This window comes from Grus americana, chromosome 10 (assembly GCF_028858705.1).
Source record: "Grus americana isolate bGruAme1 chromosome 10, bGruAme1.mat, whole genome shotgun sequence".
Lineage (NCBI taxonomy): Eukaryota > Metazoa > Chordata > Aves > Gruiformes > Gruidae > Grus > Grus americana.
In genome coordinates this window covers 17,571,265-17,598,157 of record NC_072861.1, presented here as the reverse complement: position 1 = coordinate 17,598,157, position 26,893 = coordinate 17,571,265, and the positions used below count along the sequence as shown (strand labels likewise).

Here is a 26,893-nt window from a genome sequence, read left to right as displayed (position 1 = left end):
GGGGACCTCCCTATCTGGCTCTATCTCCTCCGCTGCCTCTCACATGCTCCGGGAGGGCGATGCGGCTCCCCGCGTCCCGCTGAGCGAGGCCGCGCTGCACCCCGCCGGGGCTGCCCTGCGCAGGGCAGGGGGGGCTGCCTGCGCCCTGCGGTTGGCCTTTCCCCCCCCCCGGCCACTGCCACTTCTGCCCTTGGGGCTTGGGTTGGGTTTGTGGGTTTTTTTTTTTTGGTTTTTTTTTTACTATTTAATTTTATTTGGGTTTATTTTTATTTTCTCTCCCCCCTCCTGGGGGGGAAAAAAAAAAAAAGCCAACCAAAAAGCCGCCGCTCCCTGCACCGACCCCCGCGGCGGGCTGGAGAGGCTGATGCGGCCGCTAAGGTAAGCGGGGGCGGGGGGCTGCGCGGGGCCCCCCCGGCCGCATGCTGCCCCGGCTCCCTGCATGGCCCTTCCTCCGCGGGACCTGTTGAGGCTGTCGCTCCCGGTCCCCGGCTGCCTCCTTCCTCCCGAGCCGTTTTGATAAAAACCCCTCGATTCTTCCCATTTCCTCTGCCCAGCTCGCGCTCTCTGTCCCGCTCGATACTAGCCTGGCGTGCATGCGGTTATTCATTTATCCTCCCTTCTGATGGTTGCCACTAAAAATGCATCCTGCTGGGCTAAGTCAATCGAATAATTCCTTGCAGACCACTGAGGAAAACTGAAAATATCCTCCCCAGTATTTTCCCCTTTTCTTTGGGTAGCTCATCGTGGGGCTGATCGTGATTATCGAGACCGGAGCGCTTCGTTTGCGGGGACACAAAGCTTTCCCCTAAATCCCGTAGTTGCAAACCGCTGGGGTGTTTGCGAGCTCCGAGGGAAAGGGGGGGATGGGGGTGTGTGACAGCTGGACAGATGTGGGACGTGGGCAGGGACGGCCACATCTGTGCGCAGGGAGAGGATGGGCAGCTGGAGCGTGTCTGGCCGGGGGGAGGCTTTGCTTCTGATGAACTGAGTCCGTAAATAGCCCATAACCTCAGCCAGGAGCCGGGGTGGGGGGAGCAGAATATAGCCCCCAGTCAGGACATTTCAGAGGCACCAGCCAGAGCAGCCCCTGTCGAGACTTGCTTCCACATTGGGACCTGTACGTTGCCCTTCCTAAATAGTATATACATTTAAGGAAACCGGGCTGTGTTTGCAAGACAGGTGCTTTTTGTTGTGGTGGTGGTTGTGAGGCAGGAGATGAAAGTTTGGTGTTGTTTTGATGTGATTCTTGATTGCTGCCTGTTGGAGTAATTGCATCGCAATTGCTCAGAGGTAGAATCAATTTCCCCAAATTGAGATTTTAATGGGAGCTCGCAAGCTGCTGTTATGTCATGTGGTTTAAGGCGGCGTTGGATTGCATTTATTTTATAAACTGGATACTTTTGCAGACGGCGTAGGGATAACAGCACCACCCAGTGGGGCCTGGCCCTGGCCCCGGCCCCAACCCCAGCTCAGCCCCAACCCCAGCCCTAGCCCCAGCCCCAGCCCCAGCTCAGCCCCAACCTCAGCCCTAGGTCCAGCCCCAGCTCAGCCCAAGCCCAGCCCAAGCTCAGCCCTAGCTCCAGCCCCACCTCAGCCCCAACCTCAGCCCTGGCTCCAGCCGCAGCTCAGCCCAAGCTCAGCCCTAGCTCCAGCCCCAGCTCAGCCCCAACCCCAGCTCAGCCTAAGCCCCACCTCAGCCCCAGCCCCAGTGCTGAGCTGGGCACACCCGGGAGGACTCCCAGTGCCACCTCCGAGCTGCTCCCCCTCCACAAAACCTCCCAGTTTCATTTGCCGAAATACCTATAGAGGTGCTGGATTAAAATTGTTGGTTTGTTTCTTTTTCCCGTAAGAAGGAATGTCTCTTTCCCATACATTCAGGAAAAAGTTTTACATCAGCTGATGACACTGTCGCTTAGTGTTTCATGACTGACAGCACAGGAAAGGTGTCCTGCGGTGGGCTTGTATTTTTGGCCATTACTGTCGGGAATTGATAGGTGGGGACATGGGCAAGGTGGTTGGGTTTCACAGAGCTTTTTCCATAGGATCCTTCAAACACCCCTTTCTCAACGAGTGGAAGATGTAGATTTGCAAACACTCCAGGTCATCTCCACCTTTAAATGAGACCCAGGAGATGTCCTTAGCTGACCTGTTGCTTGGAGCGGGGGGAATTAGGGAGCTATGTTTGCGCTTTCTCAAGATACCAGTAGCTTTTAAAAGCAGCAGAGAAAGACTGTCCCATTACACAGACTGGTTTCTGTCTCTGCTGATAAACATCCAGTTCTCTGCAATTCTTCTGTGCTGTTTATTTATTGGCAGTGGAGATTTATCCATCTTTTCTGCTGAGCTGACATTTGACCACTCGAACTTGCTCTTGGGAACCTCCCAGACCACCTTTTGTATTTTTAGAGGGGAGCCCAGATGTGAAGAAGATACACTAAAGAGATATTGCTTGATATTTACTCCAAAGAGGAATCTGGGCCAGGAAGACCAGCTCCCTGCAGAGAACTAAATATACAGATGGTGAATTCCAGCCAGCCCTCCAAACACTGCCGAACAAGGGATGGTTACATGCTCCCATGTGTAGGAGTCAGGCCTTACCCTCAAGGCTTTGCAAGCAAGGGAAAGGGAGAGACATGAATGAATGCCACCAGTCAAAAAAGTTGACGTGATGAACTCTATTTGCCTGAAAATATCCCTGCTTGTTTTGCTTTCTGTCATGGGTGAGACTGGAAGTTTTCCACCAGCCCATCTTCCCTTCCCCTTGTCCAGCCTGGCTGGTTGCGAGCATTTCGAAGTGACTTTTATGGCTGTGAGCTTGGAGCAGGCACTTCGAAGAGAAAGCCCGCATCAGGGTTACCCACAGCGACTCCAGTTGGGGCTGCTCTTAATCAGTTAATCTGTGGATGCAAAGATACGGGTCAACAAAACGTTCTTACCATTTTATTTATTGGTGTTACAAAGCTGTATTTTATTCCACTTTCAACCCACTGGCCTCTCTTTGCGTCGCCAGATCGGCGACTCTGATGTTCACAGGGGCAGCTGTGGGGAGGTGGATTAGCTAAACCACCGAACTCTTCTCTCGCTTTGCTACGCAGGAGTGGGTCGACGTTCAGAGCCCAGCTCCGTGCCATCACCTCCGCCTGCCCCATCCACTTACTGTGAAAGTTCAGTGCAGGGCACCAGAGGGACCTTGATGGGACACTTTCCCTGTCAGCTGCTTTACCAAGTGGTGTTAGTAGGGTTAGTAGGTTAATAACCTGGCAGGTTAACAGGGAAGGGGGTTTACATGCGTATTTGCCAGCTTCGAGGTGCACAGCTCAGGGAGAGCGTCTGCTCATGCTGTCAGCCAGGGAAACTGTAAAATGATAAAAAAAAAAATTGATGATGAGTGAAAGGAGGGTCTTTAAAATGAAATGCAGCATTTTCCAGTGTTGCAAACACGAGAGGTGTGGCTGTTACTGCAGAAAGATAAAGGAGGGTTTTTTCTGGTTTTCGTCTTCTTCAGAGGTTTTTTCTTTAATAAGAATTTTTCTGTAATAATTATTCAGAGCACAGGTGTTTGGTTTTACTTCCACGAACATTTTGGAATCAGATGTCAAACCTCCCCAGACAACAATTTGGGGGGTTCCACTCCAAACTTCCTTTCTTCCTCCTTTAAGGATCGATTTCCCTTTTGCTGCTTGCCCCAAACACATACCATTGCGGAACATTTCAGGATTAGCTTCCCGCACGGGTGATCACAACTTATCCCAGCCAGGCCATGAGCAGCGTGCGTTGAATGCCTTGTCCTGAGGCAGAGCAGGGAAAGGCACGTGCTGAAGCTGTGCGGAGATAGCTGCGTGAAGAGCGGCCACGCAGAAAGTTCATGGGAGAGTCAGGAGCAGACCAGGAGCCCTGACATCCATTCCTCTAACTACTAGTTACAGTCCTCAGAAATACCCATGTTTACTATTTTAGCCATATAATTACAGGTAGTGAATAATTCCATTAGGAAGGCCGTAAGGGGAGGTATCATCTGTAAACCTTAGGGTTCAAATTAGACACGTTCATTCAGTCCCACTGAAGCCCACAGCCGTGGGGCAGAGAAAAGTAAAGTTCAAACGAGTGATCCCAGCTGAGTTTCCCCTGGGAGCTGGGATCCTCCTGCTCATCCTGCAAATACCTTGCGGAATGCTATGATTTCTCCTCCTGCGTCACCCAGAAACTCAGATGCACGTCACCCCTCCGTAATGACACCAAACACGAGAATGAACGTGTATGTGACCATGGAGGTGCCTTTGCCCCCGGAGCTGAGCCGCTGCACAGTGTAACTCCGCTGTGCCTCAGAGGTGTTTGCATTTTAGCGGTGGGTGGTTTCCCACATACCGTTTGCAAAGAGCATCGGGCTCGGCACTGCCTAAACAGGGAGCCCCAGCCAGGCTTCAGGAAGGAAAGAAACTGGGGAAAATGCAGTCACTCCACATTTCCAAGCCTAGATATCCCCATTAAGCAAGGCACAGATCCAAATTTCACATAACCTGCATTTCAGCAGGCAATTTAAAGTCCGGGTCTTTGATTCGGCTAATCAGAAACGTGAAGGTTATTTGAAAAACGTGGAAGGGGGAGCAGGATTTCAGAAACACACCTTATTTGGGGCCTTTTCCTGCTCTGCAGTTACGCTTTGGACACATCTGTTGTTTTCTCCAGCGAAATCCGCTGCTTTGATCGGTGCCAAAAACAGCAATCCCATTTGCAATGCATGATGCAACTGAGCAAAATCAAGGAGAAATTTTTACAAACTGGAGCCAGGGGCATTGGACCGTTGCTTTATGGCAGCACAGTTTTCCCTACACCAAAGGCAGAAGCTCCAACAAGGGTCTTATTTAAAAAATGCTTCAAACTGGATTCCAGTCTATCATTGCAATGTGTCAGCTTGCCACAAAACGGCAATACCAAAGTGATGCTTTAGGTCAAACAATCAAACCAGCCTCGCAGCAGCTATTTAGCAGCTGGATTTTAAAAGTTCATAATTCAGACTTTTTTTGAGTTAAAAATAAATAGATCATGCTATATGTCATCAGCCGAGATAACAGCAGAAGTGATGTTTTTCAGATTGAGTTAAAAGCAAAAGTTGCATTGCAAGAGGACAGGGTGAGAGCAAGAGGAAGTGATTTGGGGTCTGAAACGTAATCCCCTGGTTCTTCTCCCCCCCTGCCTGGGCTCTCCCCAGCTTGTGGACCCTCTTCCTCCTCCCCCCAGGCTCCTTCCAGCCTCCCCAGGCCCCTTCCAGCTCCAGCTGCCTACACATCCCATCAGCAGGCATTTCTTCTTGGGTGGTAGCAGCAGCTGGCAGGGTTTGGACATATTTGCCCCTGTTTGACATCCCCCACAAAGAGGTGCTTCGAGTAGGCGTTCCTCCCACACTGCCTTTGCTACAGGTCTGGATCCGGCCTGCCAGCTTTCATCTCCTGCCCAGCTCAGCCCGGTCTGGCAGCTCTTCTGCACACAGAGCTCCTTCTGACTTCAGTGGACATCATCTGAGTGCAGCTGTAGGGGGATCAGGACCAAGACAGATCTCCAGTCAAGCGGGCAAGGCCCCAGGATTTTTGGAACCCATCTGGGTCCCAGATGGAAAAGCTTCGGCATTTTAATTCCTGTTGCAGCCTGGATAAAGCCCCAGTAAAGCTCCTCCTTCATTTGGAGGCAAGGGGGTTCAGCCCCCCCCAAGGACAACTAGATAGGTATTCATCGATATCTTTGCTTCTTGGATATTTACTCCCATCTCCTCTTCCTCACCTTGCCTTCCATGGGATATTTGTTGTAGGTGAATCACAGATTCAACCCGCGACAGGGAGGAGATCACAAACTCTTACTGGTCGCAAACTCTTACTGGCCACAAACTCTTACTGGAAACTGTAAGCTACCATCACTCCAAAAAGCATCCTTAAGGGTGTTTGTGAGGTGGAGGAGAAGGGGGTTTCCAAAGACGACTAGAAGCAGAGTCAAGGAGCATCCCAGGCCTATACCAAGCTGCAGGAGGAAAGACCTGTTGTTAAAGGGCATTTACAGAGTTGGGAGAAGGGCCGTGTAAAACAACCAGCATCCTTTTATTGTTTCTATAAGATCCCCAAGAGAAAGGAGATGAAACATTAGGATGGCAGAGGGGCACTCAGTCAAAGGAGGGCTAATGATCCAAAACAGGGAAGTTAAAGTGTATTAATTAAAGGGTATTACACCAGTGGGCACTCTCATTCGGAAGTGAAGTTGTCTTAGTTCACTGTGGCTGATACATCCTTCAAGGGAAGTTTTAAAGAGATCCAAGTGGGCTGTTAAGGGGATGCCTCCCTCCTGGCTTAGCCCTTTCCTGGGTGGAGCAGACCCCTGGGATGGTGGGGCTGCAGATCCAATCTCACCTCCTCATGCTGTGGTGTGGCATCGCAGGAGGTGGAAAAGGGCAGGATTTTGAAGCCCAGCAGGCAAATGCCTGTGTGCTTTGAGCTGCTGCTCCATCCGCATGGCCCACGAGGAGGGAGGGCGCTCCCAGGACTGCCATCCGCCTGGGGGCTGCCCAAAGGGTTTCTAAGGGGTGCTTGCAAAGTGAGACCCCCAGGACAACTGTACCAACACAACTGGTGAGACTTTCCCCCAGAGAAAGCTGAACATCTGGGTCTATACACGGGCTGGTGGTGCAGACTAGGCTGTGGTGGAGGTCCTGAGAGAGTGTAGGTACACCTTAGTCCTCTCCATTAGTCCTCAGCAGGCTGGCAACTAGATTCGGGGATCCCCGACAGTCATCCCCCTCTCCGAGGAGTGTCAGTCTAATGATAAGGATCTATGAGACTTGCTGTTTCTGAGTCATCTGGGCTTACTTCACGGCTGCCAGTGCCTGTGCGGGTGAATGACCTGGAAAGGTTGTGAAACACTTGCACCTCCTGCGCAGCCAGGGCTGGGGTGGCATGGAGGAGCTCCTTGGGCTGGGGGGGCCATGCCCAAGCGGGCCGGGGGCCACTGCATCGCTTTTGCAATCCCTGCCCCGCACAAGCTGCCTAGCATGTCCCTGCCTCAGTTTCCCCCCTCTGCTGTGCAACGGCCCCTTTACCCCAAATTGCTTAATTTGGGGGAAATCCAAAGCGCTCTTGTTAGGCCCATGGGAAAGAGGCAGGGAGGGCGTGCGACCCCGATGGGGTGGGAGGACACCCTTCTCCCAAATTGCAACCGAGCTAGGATGCATGACGGCGGGAAGACAGGGCAAAAAATCAAGAACCCTTCCCGCAGCCCACCCCGTGTGGGACCACCACTCCCCCACCCCCCGACCCCCTTCCCCAAAGGGCACGGGAGAGTTTGGTGGCTCGACCCACAGCAATAATCCCCTTGTCCGGGTCTCCCATGCTCTTTCTTCCCCTCTCCCTCCCATGGCTGCGGTGCACAGCGCTCGTTCCTCCGCCCCTTCCACGCCGCCGGAGGAGCATGGCCGGGGAGGCGGGCGGCCGCGCTCCGGAGTGGAGGAGGCGCAGGGAGAGGATGCAGACATTGGAAGGCAGCCGGGATGATTGATGGTTTGGGCTGTTTTGTAATGGGAGGGGAAGGAGAGGAGGAGGAGGAGAAGGAGAAAAAGTCTGTGTAATCTTTCAGTGCGGAGGCCACCGGAGCCCGGAGCTGGGGCCGCCCGTCCCTGCACCGCTCCGCGGAGCCATGTGGGGCTTTTGATTTTATTTTTTTTTTTCCAATTCTTTCGATTGATTTATTTTTCCTTTTTTTCCCTCTTCCTCTCTTCCCTTCTTTTTTTTTCTTTTTTTTTCCTTTTTTTTTCTTTTTAAACTCTTCTTCCAGGGAGAGGATAGTGGTTAAAGCTCGAGCTGGATGGATGGGTATGGGGAGAGGGGCAGGATCCACAGCCCTGGGACTTTTCCAAATCCTCCCTGTCTTTCTCTGCATCTTCCCTTCAGGTAAGGAACAGCCTCTTTATTTGAAGATTTTTTTTTTCCTCTGTATTTCTCGCAGCGTTTGGGTAGCCGCCTCAGTCCCCCCTGTCTCTGGGCCTCTTTCTCTCTCCCTCTCTTTGCAGCAGTTTGCCACATGTTTAAAATAAGCAAGTGGGGCTCAGTTTTGGTGTGTGTGTGTGTCCCCCGTTCCCTCTTCCCCAAGCAGTTGCGGTGGGTGTTTTTCCTTGACCTCATCTTCTTTGTCTCCCCGCTGCCTCATCCCACAAGGAAGGAGATGGTCGAAATCAAAGCAAACCCGGGCGAAGGCAGCCGGGGGTTGTTTCTGACAGCGCCAGGCAGGTTACGTTGTTCTCCTGTTCCCGGGTGTGCTCTGTGCCTTGAAGGGAAGCGGGGGGGGGGGGGGGGGCTCCCACACATTAACACCCCAGATGCCAAATTTTTGCCCTTGAGTGCAGTTGGGGGTCCCCGCTCCGAGCCACCCCGGGAAGGGAAAAGCCAGAGAGCGGTTGCGGAGGGGGTAAAGAGGGTCGTTGCTTTGTGATTTCGGGAAGATCGGGTGTCCGGGGTGAGGGGGAAGGGCTGCACAGCTCCACGGAGTGGGGGGAGCACGGCCCCGGGGCTCACCTGGGCCAGGCAGCGCGGCGGGCGGCGGAGGATGCGCGGGCGGCGCGGAGCGGGCTCCCCCTTCTCCCCGCCGTCCCCCTACCCCGGCCTCGGGCTGGGGTTTTTTGGGAGTCGGCACCATTATTTCGTTGGAAAATTTGCTCCGGCCGAGCCGGGAGCTGTTGCGCTGTCCGAGGGCGGGATGGCAAATGGTCCTGCAAACATCGGCTCCCCCGGCCGAGCCCTCGCCCGCCGGCCCTTGCCCTGCACCCCCGGCCGCTCGCACCTACTGCTGGTCTCTGCCTGCCCCCTCCCCAGCCCCAGTTTGTTTGTATTGTGTCAGAAAAGGAGAGAATTTCAGAATTACAGCTGAAAACGCCATCTGTTTCCAATGAATCCCCCATAGTTTTTCACAATGTTTTTGGCAGATCTCTGCCTGCAAATTCCTTCAAGCCCTGAGTGCTTGTTTTTGTTGGGGGAGGGGAAACCCAGTCCACAGAGGCGGATTTGTTCCTTCCAAAACTCTCCAGTTTCTTTACCTCCTCTTTTTTTTCATTTGCAAGGGGGGGAAAAAGAGAAAGCAGAAGGGAGAAAGAAAAGCCCTAACGCTTAAATCTCCCCGATTACCTTTTTAGTTTAGTAAAAACTTTCCTTTTTTTTTTTAAATTATTAATTTTGAAATCGCCTCTGCCTTTCTTTTGCATAACCGTAGGTGAAGCAGTCTTGCACACACATGCAGCAAATAAATAAATAACTGCTTTACGCCCTTCCTCCCCCCTTTGCCCTCTTAGCCCTATTGCAGGAAAACGAGCCTTTCCAGCGCTGCCCTTAGCACTGAGGTGTCCCTGGCCCCCACTTCTCCCAGGGGACTTCCCAGCAGGCTGGAAGCTGAACCCCCTGTTTTGTTTTTTTCTAGAAACTCTGGACCTGCTCCCATATGTGTTGCTTAACGCCCTTTTCGGAGCGTTTGAGTTGCAAAGCGTTGAGGCTGTGAGATTTACGGTGCAAGAAAGAACTTGATAGGAGATCTGGCTGGCTGCTTTGTTTGATTCTCCCTTCAGCAGTCAAATAAGGTGCAAAGAACTGGCAGAACGAGGCGATCCGGAGCCCGCGGGAGCGGGGCGCAGGCGGAGACGGTGCTCCCTGCGCACAGGGCTGGGAGCATGCCGGGGGCTTTCGTTGAAAGCTTTTTGGGGTGGGAAGGTGGGAAAAAGGGGGAGATTTATTCCCTGGCATATCTTTTTACCCCTTTTTCCCTGTGCTTCCTGGGAATTGGTGGGTTCTCAGCAGGTTTCCAGCCCCGAGGAAGCTTCGCACCCCTCCTGAGAGCCCCGGGTGAGCGGGGCCGCTGGAGGCTGCCCAAGCGGGCGCTCGGCGTGTCAGATCCGTGCCTCGCCGAGTCCTGCCCTATTTATTTATTTGCTTAACACCCCCCCCCATGTGCACACCCCGGGCTGGATTCCCGCTTCTGCTGCTCTCACACCGATGGCTTCACCCCGCTGCCTCCTGGGCAGCCCCTTGGTTTGAAAATCCTTGAGCTGGGGGCACCGGCGTGGGTCCCCCCGACATGGGTCAGGGTGACCTCTGAGTGTGGGCAGCTGGGGAAGGCGGTTTGGGCAGAGCAGGCCACTGCTGACAGTTTCCCTGGCAGGAGTCCTGCTCAGGGCTTGTGCCAAGTCCCAGCATTGGATGCCCATGGGTGCTCTCCCCTCCCAGCTGGGACCCTGATTTCCCGGGGTGCTCGGCTGACCCCCCACCTGTGCCTCCCAGTACGATCTGTGCTGAGTTTTCTTGCAAATCCTTTTGTACCTTCGAAATCTGGCGCTGGGTGTTTTGGCCCAGATATCAGGCTTTGCTCTCTTGTACTCCGGTTTGCTTTGGCTTTCCCGGTTTGTCTTCCGCTTTGCCTTTTCGGCTGTAATACACTCCTGCCTCCAAAATAATTTGGAATTTTCTGCCCTTGGTCTATCAGGGCAATGTGGTTGATTCCAGATAAGGATCCATCCCTGCTGGAGGTGTATCGGATCGGTTGATAAATGGCTTTTGTCTCAGCGGCAGGGAGGGACGTGGTCGCAGCATTAAGCCGAAATTGAGAAGGGGGGCTTAGGGGCTGTTAAAACAACACCTCCCTAGCGCTGTGAATGGGGAGCTGGGCCAGGGGCAGGGGAGGAGCGCGCCTGTGTGGGACGTTGTCAGGGCAGAGGAGAAGGGAGGGATTCAAACGTAAACCTGGAAATATTTTGGCTTCTCTGTTTTGTTGCTTGCTCGGAGTCGGTCTTCTCGTACTTGGAACAGAGAGTTCTCTGCGATTGGCAGCAAGGCTTGTTGTGGGGCTGGAAGGAGGTGCCTTGTTTTTAATGCACATGGGGGGATATGTTGCTTTTTTCCACAGAAAATCCTGAAATTCCTGGCCTTTGGTTACTGGGAATGGGAGGATATTAAGAGTAACTTTGGATTTATCATGGCAGCAGCTGAGGTTTCCTTCTTCTGCACATCTGAACAGCAGTGCCGAGTCAGATGTGCACATTAAGGTGCTCACAGGGCTGGGCAGCCATAAAAACTTCCTAACCTGGGGGCTCTGCTCCATCTCTGCACCAGCCTGCTGTCCCTGGAGATCCAGGCTGCCATGCTGGATCAGGCCCCAGTAACAATGAGCTTTGCGATGTCTCTTCTGGGTCCCTGATGGGCATATCCCATAAAGCAACCGCAGGCTCTCGCAGGGCAGTGCATGGCCCGAGCGAGCCCCTCCTCAGTCCATCAGTCCTTTGGGAGACCCCCCCAGTTGAGTCCTATAGCTCCCAAGGGATGAGCAGGACAGCAAAGAAGGTCAAAGATAAGGGGATTGGGTCTATCTGGATGGGTTTGCTTGGGTTTACTTTGCCCGTTGGAGCAGACACCAAGCTTGGTGTAAAGGGGAGTGTGGGAACCCAGGACCAGAAGAGCGTTAGGGTCCCAGGTGGTTTGAAGGGGGCTGGGGTGAACTTGGGACTGCTGCAAGGCAGGAGTGATGGGGAAGGGGTTTTGGGGAGGATGAGGGATGCTCAGAGATGCAGCTGTGGTGGGGCAGGTGAGGGGGTGCCTGGCCTTTTTTGGGCTGTCCTGGCAAATCCTGTCTTGATGCTGCAGATCAGGAGCAATCTGTGCAGGCAGGGCCCTGCCTAGCTGTGTATGTTACCCGGAACACACTTGTAAGAGGAGAGCCCTTAAATGCCTTTAAAAAGCTTTGTACCCTGCAGTTGGCAACTACTGGGATGAAAAGGAGAAGATATTTATTCCCTTGTCCGTGAGCTCTCAAAATAACAGGGCGTTCGATTGTAGCCTCAAGATTGCTTTGCACTCAAGTGCAGCCCGGCTGAGTAAATCACTGCTTCACCAGCTGAAATTCCTGCAGCAAGGGGGAGAATTGAATTATGGCCAACTGCAAAACCAGATGCCATCCCCTTGATGAAGTCATCGGGCTCTTACTGCGGAGAACAAGCTGGCTCCTACACACACACAGCCCTCGTAGGCGCAGACTGAGCCGCTCTGTCTAACGGCCCGGCCATGGTGTGCGGGGCAGCCGGAGGCTGGCGTCCCTGCAGATGCGAGAACAGTAAGTCCTTCAGGGTGGAGCACCAGAAGGGTGTTGAATCCCACTTTCCGCTCTGTGAGCATCCAGGGGAGTTCAGCTATTTAATTCCCAGCAAGCAGAGCTATCCCTGCATATATGGGGGTTTTATGGGTCAAGCAGAGAGCAAGCGCCACCTGCACCCAAAGTATTTTCTCTTCCCTCTGTTTCCTCTCCTTCCTGGACAGCTGTTGACTTTGGTCCCCAAAGCCCTGGTAATGATCTATAGCATTTTGGTTTTCAGACAAGCTACCTTTTTTTCCTTGCCCTGTGACACACGCCTGCCAGCCCTTTCTGAGATGATGAGGACATGCGGCAGGACGTTTTAGGGACGGATCCTGGCTCTGGGCTTTGTCAGCCCACAGTGATGTGAGAGCATCACTGTGCTGGAGGTGGGAGTGTGGGGAGCAGTGGGACTGGGAGCGTGGGTTCCAGTTAGAAAGTTACTTTTTCTCGTAAAATTAAAACCTGAGCCCGGGGGGGCAGCAATCAGATGCATTTAAAAATAAATAAACCTCTGAAGGTCTGTGGCTGTGAAGGAGGAGCTGATATTGTGGCTTCCATGGGGTGCAAACAATGGGGAGTGAGTCTGGTGCCGGGTGGTAGCGCAGCCCGCGGGAAGGATCCACTAGATCCCTGCATGTCCCCAGGTGCGGCTCCAGCATCAGTCGGGTGCCTGCGTGGTTTTTCGGTGGGCTTGTGGGGCTGCCGCCTGCCAGCCGGACAGCTGCCACCCCACGCCCTGCAAACAAACCAACACCTGCGATTGAGATGCCGCAATTTTTTGGCAGGCGTTTAATTGTATAAATTTGCCTCATCCAGATTTATGTGCTCTGGGCTTTTCTCTATCTCCTCGTTTCGTGTCTCATTTACCTCTGTGTTTGAAGGGTTGAAATTTCACAAGAGCACGGCTGGAATGATTATTCCTAGAGGGAATCCACACCTGTAAGCAGAAAGCGTTTCCCTGCCAGCCCCGCCGCGGCCCAGGTGAGGGGGAGGAGAGCGAGGGACCCGCTGCCACACCTGGGGGGCCCCCAGGCGCTGGTGGGTGGCAGCCATGCCTTCAAAGGCACCCTGGGAAAGCAGCTTCGGTGTGGGGAGAGCGATGTCTGCTGGGAACCTGAAACACTCGGCGATGGGGGTGGCTGGCGGAGGTACCTTGTCCGAGTACCGTTGCTTCAGAGGGATGGGGACATGGGTGGTGTTGGCTGGGGGAGGAAGCTGAGGGTGATGCTTCATGCAGGGGATGAGAGAGCGAATCCACTTCTTCCCACTGGGCTCGTCTTGGGTGAAACCCTTCACATCCTCAGTGTCCTCATCTGTAAAATGGACCACTCCCCTCAAGAAGATTTACCAGCTCTTGAGAACTGTTGATGAAAGCGGGGAAAGCCCAGGTGTGCAGCTCCAGCACCGCTTTCCAACCCACAGCGCACTGTGGCGGGGAGCCAGCTTCGTTAGCGCCCTTCTGCAGATGGAGAAGCAGAGGAGATCGCTTTCCTCCCTCCTCGTCCTCCATCCAGCAGCTCACAGTCTGTGTCTGTGGAGCAAAACCCGCATCCTCCAACCCATCCACCAGCGCTGCTGCCTCCGAGCAGGTGAAAGCTCAATGGTTGCGGCAAAGGCAGCGCTGAAGCCCGAATCCCAGCATGAAGATTTAAGAGCAAAGTCTGCAACTCTGATGCTGCTTTGGCTGTAAACGCTGGTTCCTCCTTTCAGCCCGTCATGTCTCTGGTAATTCTCAGAGCAGCATCGCCAGCCACTCGTGGCCCTGGCTGCAAGCTCCGTGGCTGATGCCCTCTCCAGTGGTGTCTGCTCGCCATTCTCCCTGCATGGGGATGTCGAGGTGAGCCTGGAGGAGCAATGCTGGCCGGGGGGGCTGGGGAGAGACACATTTGCCCCCGCTAAGCATGCCGGGTCAGCAGTAAGCTGACTCCCTGAACCAAAAGAGCTGACTAAGTGACAGGAATGATCAAGGGCTCCTTCGGCAGCATCCGACAGTTCGCATCCAACAGTTCGTGCTGTAGCTGGTGAAGACACTGACTCTGCTTTTTTCCTGCCTGTGCTTGCCCCGTGTCTCTGCAACGCCAGGAGAGGAGAGGTGGGGGGCCATGAACTCGGTGCTGAGGACAACAGGGAGTTGGCCATGGCAGGTCGTCCAGATGGTTTAGTGATTGACACAGGCTGAAATGAGAAAACTCCTTCTGTGTCCCTCTTTTGACTTAAGGAAACTGGAGAAAACCTTTCCCCAGCATCCTCTTGAGCAAGATGAGGACTGGGTTAACAGAAGGTGCGTGGATTGAGGTGTGCTGTCGAATACATCTAGAGTCACTCTATCAGCACGTCCTTTGCCTGGATGTAATGCATCTGCTGCTTTTGCCAGTGGAAGAAAGCGCAAAACCCAGGCCCCAGCATGGAAGGTGGCCCCTCCGAGCCAACCTCCCCATGCCTGCCCTTGCAAAATAAGAGCTGCAGCGCTTTAAGAGAGTCAGGTTTATTTTTCTCCTTCAGTTCCCTCCTCCTGTTCCTCCTCCCCCCACTTCAGTGCAACTGAAACCTGATCTAATCCCTTTGCACATGGGTAATTTATTGGTCTATTGGGCTTTTCTTGATGGCAAATTGCATTGTCTTTCTTCCTGGGTTGAGGCTTTGGAGCAGTTTGCTGCATTCCTGCAGCTCTTTTCTCAGGGCTGATCTTTCACACCCCCTCTGAGCACAGTCAAATCAGTTTTATTGGGCCTCTTTGTTATGCAAACAAGGCAATAATAACCAGGCTATTATTCTGCAAGATTGTGCTTGATTAACAGTTCAAAGGAGGTCGCTGGAAGAGCCGGCACTGCCATTGCGGGCAAATCCTTTGGCGAAGCTTGGGTCAGGTGGCCTTTGGGTCTTCCTCGCCCCACGGTGCCCTGTGGGGCTGCAGGGGAGCGGTCCCTGCCCAGACACCCCATCCATCAGGGCTGCGGACAGCACCGAAGGGCTCACGAGGCGCCGGTTGATACGTGTCATAAAATAGAATCACAGAATAGTTTTGGTTGCAAGAGACCTTTAAAGGTCATCTAGTCCACCCCCCGCAATGAGCAGCGACATCTTCAACTAGACCAGGTTGCTCAGAGCCCCGTCCAGCCTGACCTTGAATGTTTCCAGGCGTGGGGCATCTACCACCTCTCTGGACAACCCGTTCCAGTGTTTCACCACCTTCATCATAAAAAATGTCTTCCTTACTAGTTTTGCAGCTCACGCAGGCACCAAGATGTGGGACCAGCATGGCTAGCATAAGGGGGCTTCACTGCTGGGACAGGCACAGCGCGAGGGGCTGGATGCAAAGGGTTGATGTCTTTTATTCCCTCTGGTTTTGCTTTGGACTGCTGAAATCTTGCTGGAAGAGATCCCATCAGCTGAGTTTTTGAGGAGCAGTGTGATTTTTTGTAACTCTTTTGGGGTCATTTTGGTGCTGGTGGTGACTGCTGTCCGCCCAGGAGCTGAGCAGCCCACATCTCCTTGAAGCTGGCAGATGTTGCTGGTATTTAGCACCTCCGAGAATCGTGCCTTTCCTATTGAGGTGTCAGCATAAATATGTTTATTTAGATTACTTAAATAAATACGTGTTTAGGAGCCTAAGTCTGGGTGCTCAGATCTGAGGCCAAAGGTAGTTACGTTTTACTGTGTTCTCCGAAAAAGCCTTTTACTGCATGTGTGAGGCTTGCACATCTACACTTCAATCCATATATTTGGAAAGACATGGGATGATGTATTTGCATCACATGTGGGTGATGAAATACTTTCCAGCCCGTTAGTAACCAAGAGGATATTAAACAACATCTCTTAGCAGTGAACGCTTTAAAATTAACAGGTCTGGTTAGCATGCACCCAAGAGTCTAAAAAGAATTGGCTTTTGCTTACTGAAATTAATTTCCAGCAATTCTCTTTGGTAGGGGAATTACAGGAGAACAGATGAATTGTCGATTTTGTGCTAGTTTTCTGAAAAAAGCATGATTTGGGTAAATGAAATCCAGGTAACCTGACACCAGCTGAAGGGAAAACAGGGGGCACTGATAATTAAAAGTCTGTTAAAGTTAGATGTGTGCGTATAATAAGTTTGAACACTTAATTTGGGAGTGTGTACTATAACATACCGATGACGAGGGTAGAGCAGCAGGACCTGGGTGGTGTGATACCCCAGGCTCCTGAGCGCGTGGGAGCTCACCGGGGCAGGTGGACCACGGGATGCTCGCAGGATGGAGGACCGGTGCTTTGCAAACCGGGAGCTCTCGAAAAGGTTGCAGCCAAACAGCACATCTTGGTGCAACTGCAGTGCAATGTCCCGGTGAAAGGGATGACCTCAGGAGAGCGGTGAGCGCGTGTCCCGCATCGGTATCGCCCGTCGGGGTGGTAGGTTTTGCAGGAAGCAAGCCTGCCGGGGGGGAGGTCTCATGGTGGGGCTGGGCAAACACCTTCCAGTGAGAACTTAAAAGTGCAAACCGTTTCGCTTATCTAGAGGATTGACAAGTGACTTGATTGCAGTGTGTAAATATCTTTGTGGGAAACATACTGGTTACTAACGGACCAAATCGCTGGTTCTTTTTATGTCCTTACAATGCAGTCAGATAAAATCCACTTAGAACCAAGACCCGCGTTTTGTAAAGGTGATAAACTCCTGAAGCATCCTGCTGAGGAAAGGGGTGGCTTTTCAGTCTGTGCAGACCGCAGAAGTCCTCATGGGAGGTATACCTGAACAAACATGGGGCACTGTGGGGGCTGTCTTAGTCCAGGTGATTTAATGATTTCTTCTGGCTTTAAACTTTCCAAAATGGTTGGTTTCAGGGTAGAGAAGGAAGTTTTGTCCTTGGTTTGAGTGGTACCAAGCCCTTGAAAGGAGAAGATGATGCGCAGGTTGGGAGGTGGCTGGGCTACCCAGGGGTTGAAGTCGCCTGTCCCTGGGATGAAGGACCCTTTGCGATGGACAAGGGTGGTGGCATCACCCAGATCCAGGGGTGTCTCACGGATCCCAGGTCTGCTGGGTTCCTGCTTGAGAGGGGTTTGTTTCTGTGCTAAGTCATCTGTGGTTGAAAAACAGATCCATTGTGAGTCGATGGAAAATAGATTATGCGAAATTGAATAAACATAGTTTCTTGGCCTGGGTACAAATGAGCCTGCACTGCTGTGCCAAAGTTCCTGCCAGAGGGGACGAGGCAAGGCGTGCTTGTCAGGAGGGGGAGAGGGTCGTGTCTGCTCTCCTCCACAGCCTTTATCCGCCGTGGTCCCTCCCCAGCGGCACGAGGGATTTGCCAAACCCAGCAGTATGGTTGGAGAAGCATCTCCGGGAAAGCCCAGGCGTGAGCGGCCGGGGAGGGCGCACGCTGCCGCTGCGGCACCTGGCTGTGGAAATCTGGCCTTATATGGGGCCCTGAGCGAAACAGCGAAAAGGGGACGACGGGTGCCAAAACCGGAGCGATAACATCTTAAAGAAGAACGCTCCCCCTTCAGGCCCAGGGAGGAAAGAAATGGGCTTCCCTGCCCTTGGTTTTGTTGGTTTGTTTTGTTTTTTTACTCAGTACCTTATAAAGTCATGCATGACCCTGGGGCAGTGCGGCGACGAGGGATGCTCGGCACGGGGATGCGTTTCGCACTGACTGTTGGGGGCTGTTTTTGCAGCAGCCTGCTCTGTCCGTAGGCTGCCACAGCTCACGCCCGCATCTCCTGATCCAAGCGAATGAAGCGTGTCCTTAAAGAGCAACACGCTGTGGCTTTATTCCTACTAAAAAAAAAAAAAATCCCCTCTACGCAGCATCTGAAGGGCTGGAGCAGCCAGAGAGTGCTGCAGCCTGGGCTCTGCAAACTGCTCGCTGGACGGGATGGTTTGCACGGTGCATCCCGGTGCCTTACCGAGCCGTCAGGTGAAGTGGGGTGTGTGGGTCGTGCATGTCCAGGGACGTGTCCTCCAGCTCCTCCCAGGGCTGTGCTGGCACGTCTGTCTGCAGTGACAGGTCGTTCGGCCACATGCAACCTCAAGGCATCCTCAAGCTGTACATTAGCATAACTACTAGGAGAGCAATGATTTTAATTGCCTGATGCCACAGCTGTTTGGGATAACGGGCAATGGTGGCACTGCTCACACTCCTGCGTGGTTTTTTGACTCCTGCGTTCCACTGGGAGGGTCCTGCGGGATCTGCAAAGCTGCGGTCACGGTCTCTCGTCAGAAGGAGTGAGATGCATTTTCCTTATTTTCCACCCCGATAAACCCACACCCACACCGTGAGCATCTCACCCTGAAACACCCCTGCTTGCACTCCCTGTGTCAGCAAACTCGCTTGCTCCGATCACTCCAATTGTGCTACCGTCTGCGATCGCCTGCATTAAATACCATCCCTTACGTCTCCCTCTGAGTTCAGGCACTGTGCTAGCTATAGCATATTGCAGCAGCCATGTTTCGATGTATAGCCTCCAGAGGCAAGGTGGGCAGCGTCGGGGAGCTGGGCTTTTCTGCGTGCTGGTAACAAGAGATCATGTGCATCATGTCTGTCCTCTAGGAGGAATGCTGAGCAATACACTCCGCTGCAAGCCGATGGCTGTGATGGGAAGTGCACTGATAACTGAAGTGTCTTTGGTGGAAAACCACAGTCTTGGGGCTGAAAAGAGAGGGACATGAAATAATAAATATTTTAAAATTTGACGCATAATGCAGGTGGCTTAGCAGAAATGTGAGCCCATGTCCCAGGTCAAAAGCTTGTTATCAAGTCACCTCTGGTCGATAATGAGTTAAAGGCTTTCCACAGTGCTTCTTGCAGGTTTAAATGGGATGCTGCCAAGATGAAACAGCTCCTGGATTCTTGGTGCTGTTGCTAGCATCTGAGTTTATTAAACATGAATTTTAAAACTGTGAGGAACCTGTCACCATTTCCTATTTGCACTTCACTCTTCTTGGAAAGGGAGAGGAGACAGGCTTGTTTCTTAAAGCTGGACTGCTTAGTGTTTTATAACCTTGGTCTCCCTTTTTGATTTTCCAGCACCAACTATGTTTAGGTTTCCAGCACTGTAATGTTTAAAACTAAACCATACTGTTTTCCCTGAAACAATACTGGGGTTTGTAACTTTCTTTTTAAACAAATCTGAAATGGTTTTGGCACAGATGCCTTGCCAGCCTCCTTCTAAACAAACCCTGAGACAGGAACATATGTGTACGCCTGCGAGAGGCACCATGAAAGCATCTGGAAATGGTGGGGCTCTTCTTCTCCTTCTGCTGCCGTTTATGCCTGAGCTCATCCTGTCTCCAAGTCCTCCGAGGGGGTCGATTAAGAGGAGAGGAAGGAAAACACGATGAATTTTAAGTGGTGTGAGCCTAGGTTCACCCAGCAAGACTCCAAATTGGCACGGGCAGAGCGGTGTCTGTGCGATGTTCAGCGATGGCCGTGTGCTTTTTGCACAGCTGCTTTCAAGTCTGCTCCCGGCGAGCAGACTTTGGGGGGGGGGCGGAAACAGCATCTGAATTTCCTTTGCCTTCCTCTGCCTTACTGGCAAGCACTGGGGCTCCGGCTGAGCCCAGCGAAGAACCCTCTGCCTTTGCCTTCGCCTCCGCACGGGCAACGCGAGGTGGGTGCGAAGGGGAAGGCAGGGGCTCAGCCGGCATCCCCGCACCCTGCTGCGCCGGTTTTTCTCCTCCACCTCTTGTTCTCTCTCAGCCAGCCGTGGCGGGGAATGGGCTCCCGGGGCTGGGCAGAGGCACATGGCAGGCGAGAAGGAGTTTTTTTGGCTCCTGCTTCTTTCCGGGGGGGCACAGGGACACAGACAAGCGCTGCTCCCGGCACCGCTGCAGCCCCGAGGATGGTGGAGTGGCCGCTGGCTCGGCTGCAGGGTCGGTCACGGCACAGATCCTGCTCCGACCTCTGCACATCGACATGTGTCTGGGGCACAGCAGTCATGCTGGGGCTGGGTTTCTCCGTACCCACGGAGGAGGAAATGGAAGGCAGACAGACTTTTTGCCCTGGTAGAGCTCGGTCTGGACACAACGTGCAGTAATTCATGCAGCACAGAGCTTTGAATGTCAAACCCTAAAAAGGCATTAAAAACCCCATTGCATCTCCCCCCCACATTAATGATCCTGCCTTATCCTCGCTAATGAATACACCCCATTCTTCCCCACTCTGGTTTTCCCCTCCAGGAGCATTCATCTAAAGGCTGGATACTCTTTCCCTTCTTGGCTTAAATTGGGGCAGATCCTGTTGGTTTCTTTGGCTTTGATGCATGAGAGTTGGGTCATGTGAGAGGGTCATGTCTGGTGAGCGAGGCCCCATCACACGGTAGAGCCAATGTCACGAGTTTGGGTGGCAGGAGGAGGACACCAGCCTCTTGGTGGGGGCAGAGTTGGATGTCCCACACACAGGCATGCAAGCATTGACCACCTTGTGTTTTCCTCCCCTCCCGCAGTGACGTCTCCATGCAAGATCCTCAAGTGCAACTCTGAGTTCTGGGCGGCCACGTCGGGCTCCCACCACCTGGGCACGGAGGAGGCACCTGAATTTTGCACGGCCCTGCGCGCCTACGCACACTGCACCCGCCGCACCGCCCGCACCTGCAGAGGTGACCTGGCCTACCACTCCGCCGTGCATGGCATAGACGATCTCATGGTGCAACACAACTGCTCCAAGGATGGCCCCACGTCCCAGCCCCGCCTCCGGACATTGCCCCCCGGGGATAGCCAGGAGCGCTCCGACAGCCCCGAAATCTGCCACTATGAGAAGAGCTTTCACAAACACTCAGCTGCCCCCAACTATACCCACTGTGGGCTCTTTGGAGACCCCCACCTCAGGACTTTCACAGACACTTTCCAAACCTGCAAGGTGCAAGGGGCTTGGCCGCTCATAGACAATAACTACCTGAATGTCCAGGTCACCAACACGCCGGTCCTGCCTGGCTCTACAGCCACCGCCACCAGCAAGGTGAGCCTCAAGCACATCCCCATGAGCAGAGGTGGGCAAGGGCAGAGGTGCTTCTGAACAGCCTTTCTTTCCACCATCTCTCTCCTCTACCATTTGCACATCTCCTTGTGGGAGCTCCTCTGAATTTGAGCATTTGGCCATAAATATCAGATGCCCATCCTTCCTCTGTGTCCACCTTCACTTAAATGTTCTGTGGTTTCTTCCTGAGCATGTCAAGCCTCATCATGGTTAGCAGGCTGAGAAGACAATCGCGGCCAAAGTCAGGGATGGCAAATTAAGAGGGCTCCCACCTGGGGGACTCCAGGTTGCTGTGAACAGCCAGACCAGCAGTGATGGTGGCACCTTTTGGGGGACACCCAAGGTCCAGGCAGACGTGGGACTTCCCTCCAGGGAGGCTCCAGCTTGCATAGAAAAGCCTGGAGGGAGCTGAGCTCCTCACACTGCCTTCCCCTCTGCCCAGGCTCATAATTGTCTCTCTGGTTTGTAGCCAAGTCAAGGCATTGTGTGGGGCACAGTCTGTTCTGGTGGTGCTTTGGCAGCCTAAACAAACATCCTGAAGGTGCAGGGCAAACACTGAGCAAATGCCGGTGAAAATATGCTGCAGGACTTGTGTGACATGGCCTCAGCTTCAGGAGAGACGTGGAGCTGATGAACTGTCATCTTGCTCCATGGTGCACAAGCTCTAAAGCTAACAGTCCACTTTTTGTGCCAAAAAAAGGGAGGCTCAGCATGAGGCATCCTCTTGCTTTTGGAATGTGTCCTGGCCCGCTGTGTCTGGGTGAGCTGCTTCGCCCTGAGTGTGGGGAGAGGAGAGAAGCACATGTAGGACAGAGACTGCTTCTCAGCTCTGGATGAGACCTTTTTAGCCTGAGCTGGAGCTGGCATTTGGATTTTGACCTGTTCCTGATAAACCTCCATAAAGATACTTAATGATGTTCTCAACTCCTTACCTACCAAAAGACATCAAAACCTGCTCAATCTTGAGGTCTTGCTTGATGAAAGTGGTCCCTAAGGACCCCGGGGACCTGCAATTTCTAGGCTGGATTCCAGGATCACCATCTTAATTGAGCCTTTTCACCCGTTATATGCCTCACAGGCTTGTGGTGAGGAGGGATTAGTCATGAGTTCTGCAGCATGAGCTGTGGAAAGCATTACTGGGTCATTGCTAGAGGACCATGTGCTGTTGGAAAGGATCAGAGCCTCTCAGTCCATGGGGCTCTTGGTGTTTTTGCATGATGTTCTCTGGTCTTCCCTTCTTCTTCCAGCCAGAAGCAGGGCTGGATCCAGAGGAGGTAGCAGGAGATCCATGTGAGGGGTAGTGCAGCCTGGCAGCTGGGCACTCAGCAGAGGAGTGGGTGGGAGAGAGGGACATTGCTAGGGCTCTGGACAGCTTTGGGCTCCTCACCAGCACCACTGGGGACAGAGGTGCTGGGAGCCGTCACTGTGCTCAGCCCAGTTCTTGGCGAGCCTCAGTTTTTGCCTTCATACTCAGCTCTTGGGCGTATCTGCCATGAAGCTGCTGGAGCCATCTCTCCTGCAGCCCTGCCCTGCTCTGGCGAGGTCTCAGTCTGCCCCTTCATGAGGGGTACGTGGGGGGAGCGGTCCCCTTACTGCTGCTCCCTCATGGAAAGAGGTGCAGGAGGAAGAGCAAGTTTGCAAGAGGTAAAAGTGTAGAATTTGCATGGGAAGAAGAGCAAGTTGCTCTTCCTCTTATGCAAACTCTACTCTTCCTCCTCATCAAGCCTTCCCCTCAAAGCCAGGTCAGCAAGGGAAGAGCAAACGCTGTGAGGTCCTTCCTCCAGCAAGGGACCCCTGTTTGAGCCCAGCCAAGGGTGGGGAGCCGTGTTGGGCTCAGTCTACGCCTGTATCACCCTTAGAAGGGCCTGCCCACTCAAACATGCTGAACGTGTGTGTGTCTGTGTGGTTGAGCTGGAGAATGGCATGTTCGTGGGCCCAGAGGAGAAGACCCCATTGGTCTGGGAGTGGCCAGGGAAAGGAAGAGGTCCAGCCCTTGGGATGTAAATGCCGTGAGAGCTGGAGAAGAAGCTCCACCACCTCTAGGAGAGTCAGGGCTTGTCCCCCTCTGCCATCTGCCAGGCCCTGGAGGCAAGACAGTGCTGCGTGCACGGGCATGCCACTACAAGCCTGTGAGTAGTGATACTCCAACCAGCTCCAGCTACAAGGGAGCTCCTGTCTTGGGCCTGGAGATAACAGCATAGTTGCGGGTGGTACGTTCAGTCCAGCCTCTCGGTCTTGACTCCGTACACAGTATCCTCATCCCTGTGCTGAAGCAGGATGGCCATGTTTGGTTGCCTAAAAGTTGGGGCAACTTAGTAGGATGAAGCACCTGCCCATGAGCTGAAGACCACGCTCCCGGCCAGGCTGAGCAGACAGCTCCTCCACCTCCCATGCCACTCCTGGTGGTGGTGGTGTGCTCTCAAGCGGTCATCGCTGTTTGTAACCTTGTTCCTTTCTTTCCTCCCCCATAGCTCACCATCATCTTCAAGAGCTTCCAGGAGTGCGTGGACCAGAAAGTGTACCAGGCAGAGATGGACGAGCTCCCTGCTGCCTTTGCCGATGGCTCCAAGAATGGTGGGGACAAGCATGGAGCCAACAGCCTGAAGATCACCGAGAAGGTGTCAGGCCAACACATCGAGATCCAGGCAAAGTACATTGGCACCACCATCGTGGTGAGGCAGGTGGGCCGGTACCTCACCTTTGCCGTGCGCATGCCAGAGGAGGTGGTCAACGCCGTGGAGGACCGGGACAGTCAGGGCCTCTACCTGTGCCTCCGCGGTTGTCCACTCAACCAACAGATTGACTTCCAGACCATCCGCTCGGCTCAAGCCACAGAGGGTCGTGCTCGTAGGAAGGGGCCCAGCCTGCCGGCCTCCCCCGAGGCCTTCACATATGAAACGGCCACGGCCAAGTGCAGGGAAAAGCTGCCCGTGGAGGACCTCTACTTTCAGTCCTGCGTCTTTGACCTCCTTACCACAGGGGATGTCAACTTCATGCTGGCTGCTTACTATGCCTTTGAGGACGTGAAGATGCTTCACTCCAACAAAGACAAGCTGCACCTCTATGAAAGGACACGGGACCTGGCCCCCAGCAACACAGCTCCCTCGGGACCCCCCCCCACCCTCTGGGTAGCACTGCTGTGTTTGAGTCAGTGTTGGTTGGGCTTATTATAGAGGTTTGCTCCGTCGCACTGTGGAGAGCGGGGAAAATGGAGCAGGAGGGGACCAGGGGTGAGATGGCGGCGCTGGACAACAGGAGGTTGGATATCAGAGTCGCATGAGTTGTCCTCAAACCTCAGCCCCTTTCTTTGGCACCAGGTCCTCCACCTTCCCAGCTCTTGCCTGGGAGGAATGTGCTGCCAATGGGACCAGTCAGGAGGTTTTTTGCTGGACTGTACCTTGTCTGGACCTTCCTCACCTCCCCCTCTCCTCCTCCTCCCAGTAGTGTGGGTGCAGAGGAGCCCCCACCTCCTTGTAGTGCTCCCCCAGGTCCTGAAAATGCACATGGTGACTGTGACGTTGGCGTGCATGAACATGGCTTTGTCTTCGTGGAGCAGTGCCCACGAGGAGGGCGCAGAGCAGCAAGACGGGGCCAAGCCTGGCCAGCACAATGGGGCTGGGCTTTCTGCTTGCCGGGGCTGTGCTCTGCTTTTCAGGCACGTTGCGCTCTCCTCAGAGCCTCATCATTGCAGAAAGTGGTGCAAGGGGCCAAAATGGTGGGGAATGGTCCCACACTTGCCCAGCCACCAGTGCCAGGCATCTTTTGGGTGGAAGGGGGACACGTTCCTCAACGTGTCCTTGGCCAACGTTCCTTGGCTTGTGTTTGCTGTGGTTCAAAGGGCATCTCCTATTTTAGCCAGTTCATTCGGCTGATTCACTCAGTAGTTTTATTCCTGGCTCCCTTGTCTCTGCCCAGACCCACCGAGGACTCTTGATGGCAATGGGAGAAACCTGGCCAGTATTCAAGCGGTTTCTGTAACTTCTGCCCGGCGTTGGATGAGTTCCTTGTGCCATTTGCTGCCTGGTCCCCTAAAACTGGCAGCGGGGAGGCTGCTCAGTGGGAGACCTGATCCACACCTCCCTCCAGCCCTGCACCCCCTCGCCTGCCCATGCCTTGGCCGGCCCTGGGATGGAGCAGGAGTGTTACGCTGTTTGTTTGCTGCTAGGTCTCTGCTCCGCTCCTTGTCCTGGGGCTGCGACTTGCAACCCCATTGCAGAGCAGTTGCACCTTAAGCCCTTCTGGGCTTGAATTGGAAATGGGGCAATGTTAGAAATCCAGCCAGGAGATGGGATGCAGCAGAGGACCCTCCAACAGCCCCCAAATGTCCGTTCCCTGCCTCGAAACCATCGATAAATCTCCTTCCCCCACCATGTAGTGCTGCCCATCTCCTCCTTTCCGTGTTCCTCTGTGGTTCACCTCATCACTCACTGAACAAACAGCAAGACCACCTTTGGTCTGTGTCTTGGAGACCTCCTGATGGGTTTCCCCTCCTTTCCTCAGGGGGAAGTTCCCAGAAACCAGCCCCAAAACACTCTTGGGGCACCTCCTGCTCTCAAGAGAGGTCTCTGGGCACGATGAGACAAGCTAGCACCAAAAGAGGTGGGAACAGGCTACGTTTGGCAGTCTGAACTGGTGCCAAGAGGCAGCCTGGTGTAAATACTCAACGTGACTATTCATTGTGTCCTAACAGCTCTAGAGCTCCATTTGTAAAGCAGCAGAGAAATGCAAAATTGTGTCAATGGATGTAATTTATATTGTCTCCTTAATATATAGAGCCCTGGCATTGATCTCGTGTGACTGTACAGATGAAGAGATGTAATTCGTTTTTAAATGTTTAAGGAAAGAAAAGAAACAAAAAGATGTGTTTACTACTTTGCTCCTTGCTTTGTTTGCTGGTGCCCCAGGTATTCTGTTTAGGGAGATGTTGAAATAAGGATATCACAGTTTGGAGGCGCTGAGTTGAGCAACCACTGGACCGCGGCACAGGACAGTTTAGCTTCCCAATGCACTAATTGCTCAGCCAGGCTGATTTGGACTTCTTGTTTCCTTTGTTAAAGAAAGAACCAAGTTTTTGTCTTCCCTAGAAATTCAAAACACAAGTTTTGAAAATCAAAATTTGTCACTGGGTAAGAGGAAACATTTTTTTTTTCCTTGCTGTGTTACTCCGTAGATAAACAGTGGCTGTGCAAAGCATCCCTCTGAAGACACGGAGGTTCTTGAAAGCAGTCTTAGCTGGCCAAGCCACAGCGTGCCAACAAGTCAATACTTCCCTTAAGACCTCCCTTCCCTATATAGCGATCACCCTACGGCACGATGCGCTGTGGTTTAGGGGTAATTTCCAGCCAAGGAAAATCTATTTAATTACAGCATGGCTCAGTCCCACTGTCCAGGTGAGCACTCCAGTGGTGGCCAGCTGTCACACGGTAGTTGGGGTATCCCTATTTTAGAAGCAAACAGTGAAGCACTTTATTTTGGTTGTGTTTGACCCAGTTCTGGTTAAAGGTGAAGTGTGGCCAAGAAAGACCCGATACTTGGAAACAAAAGAAATACGTAGGCAAAGGGGGGGAGCGTTACGAGAAGGGCCCCCCCACCTCCTCCCTGTGCTGAGACCCATGGGAGTGTCACCGCGTGTACATACTGTAAATTATTTATTGAGAGAAACGCAAGTAAAGTTTGAGGTTTTTTGACAATAAATGAGTGGTTCTTGTTTTGTTCCCGGTGTGTTGGATGGTGCTGTTGGTCACTCCAGATGCGAATGCTGCCCCGTTTCTGTGTTCCCTAAAGCAACTTTCTTCCATCTATAACCCAAG

The 26,893-nt window shown here is 53.2% G+C and overlaps 1 protein-coding gene across 2 annotated transcripts; it reads left to right on the top strand.

The window, feature by feature from the left end:
* On the top strand, positions 1-26,777 carry RGMA (repulsive guidance molecule BMP co-receptor a). Of its 2 annotated transcripts, XM_054837344.1 has the most exons (4): positions 1-378; positions 7,810-7,925; positions 20,554-21,065; positions 23,555-26,777. In XM_054837344.1, the coding sequence occupies exons 1-4, from the start codon at positions 44-46 to the stop codon at positions 24,254-24,256; spliced, it is 1,665 nt and encodes a 554-aa protein (XP_054693319.1). In that variant the 5' UTR covers positions 1-43; the 3' UTR covers positions 24,257-26,777. The 2 variants fall into 2 exon arrangements, with proteins under 2 accessions (XP_054693319.1, XP_054693320.1); XM_054837345.1 differs by lacking the exon at positions 1-378 and having other exon boundaries at positions 7,464-7,925.
* The last annotated feature ends 116 nt before the right edge of the window (positions 26,778-26,893 follow it).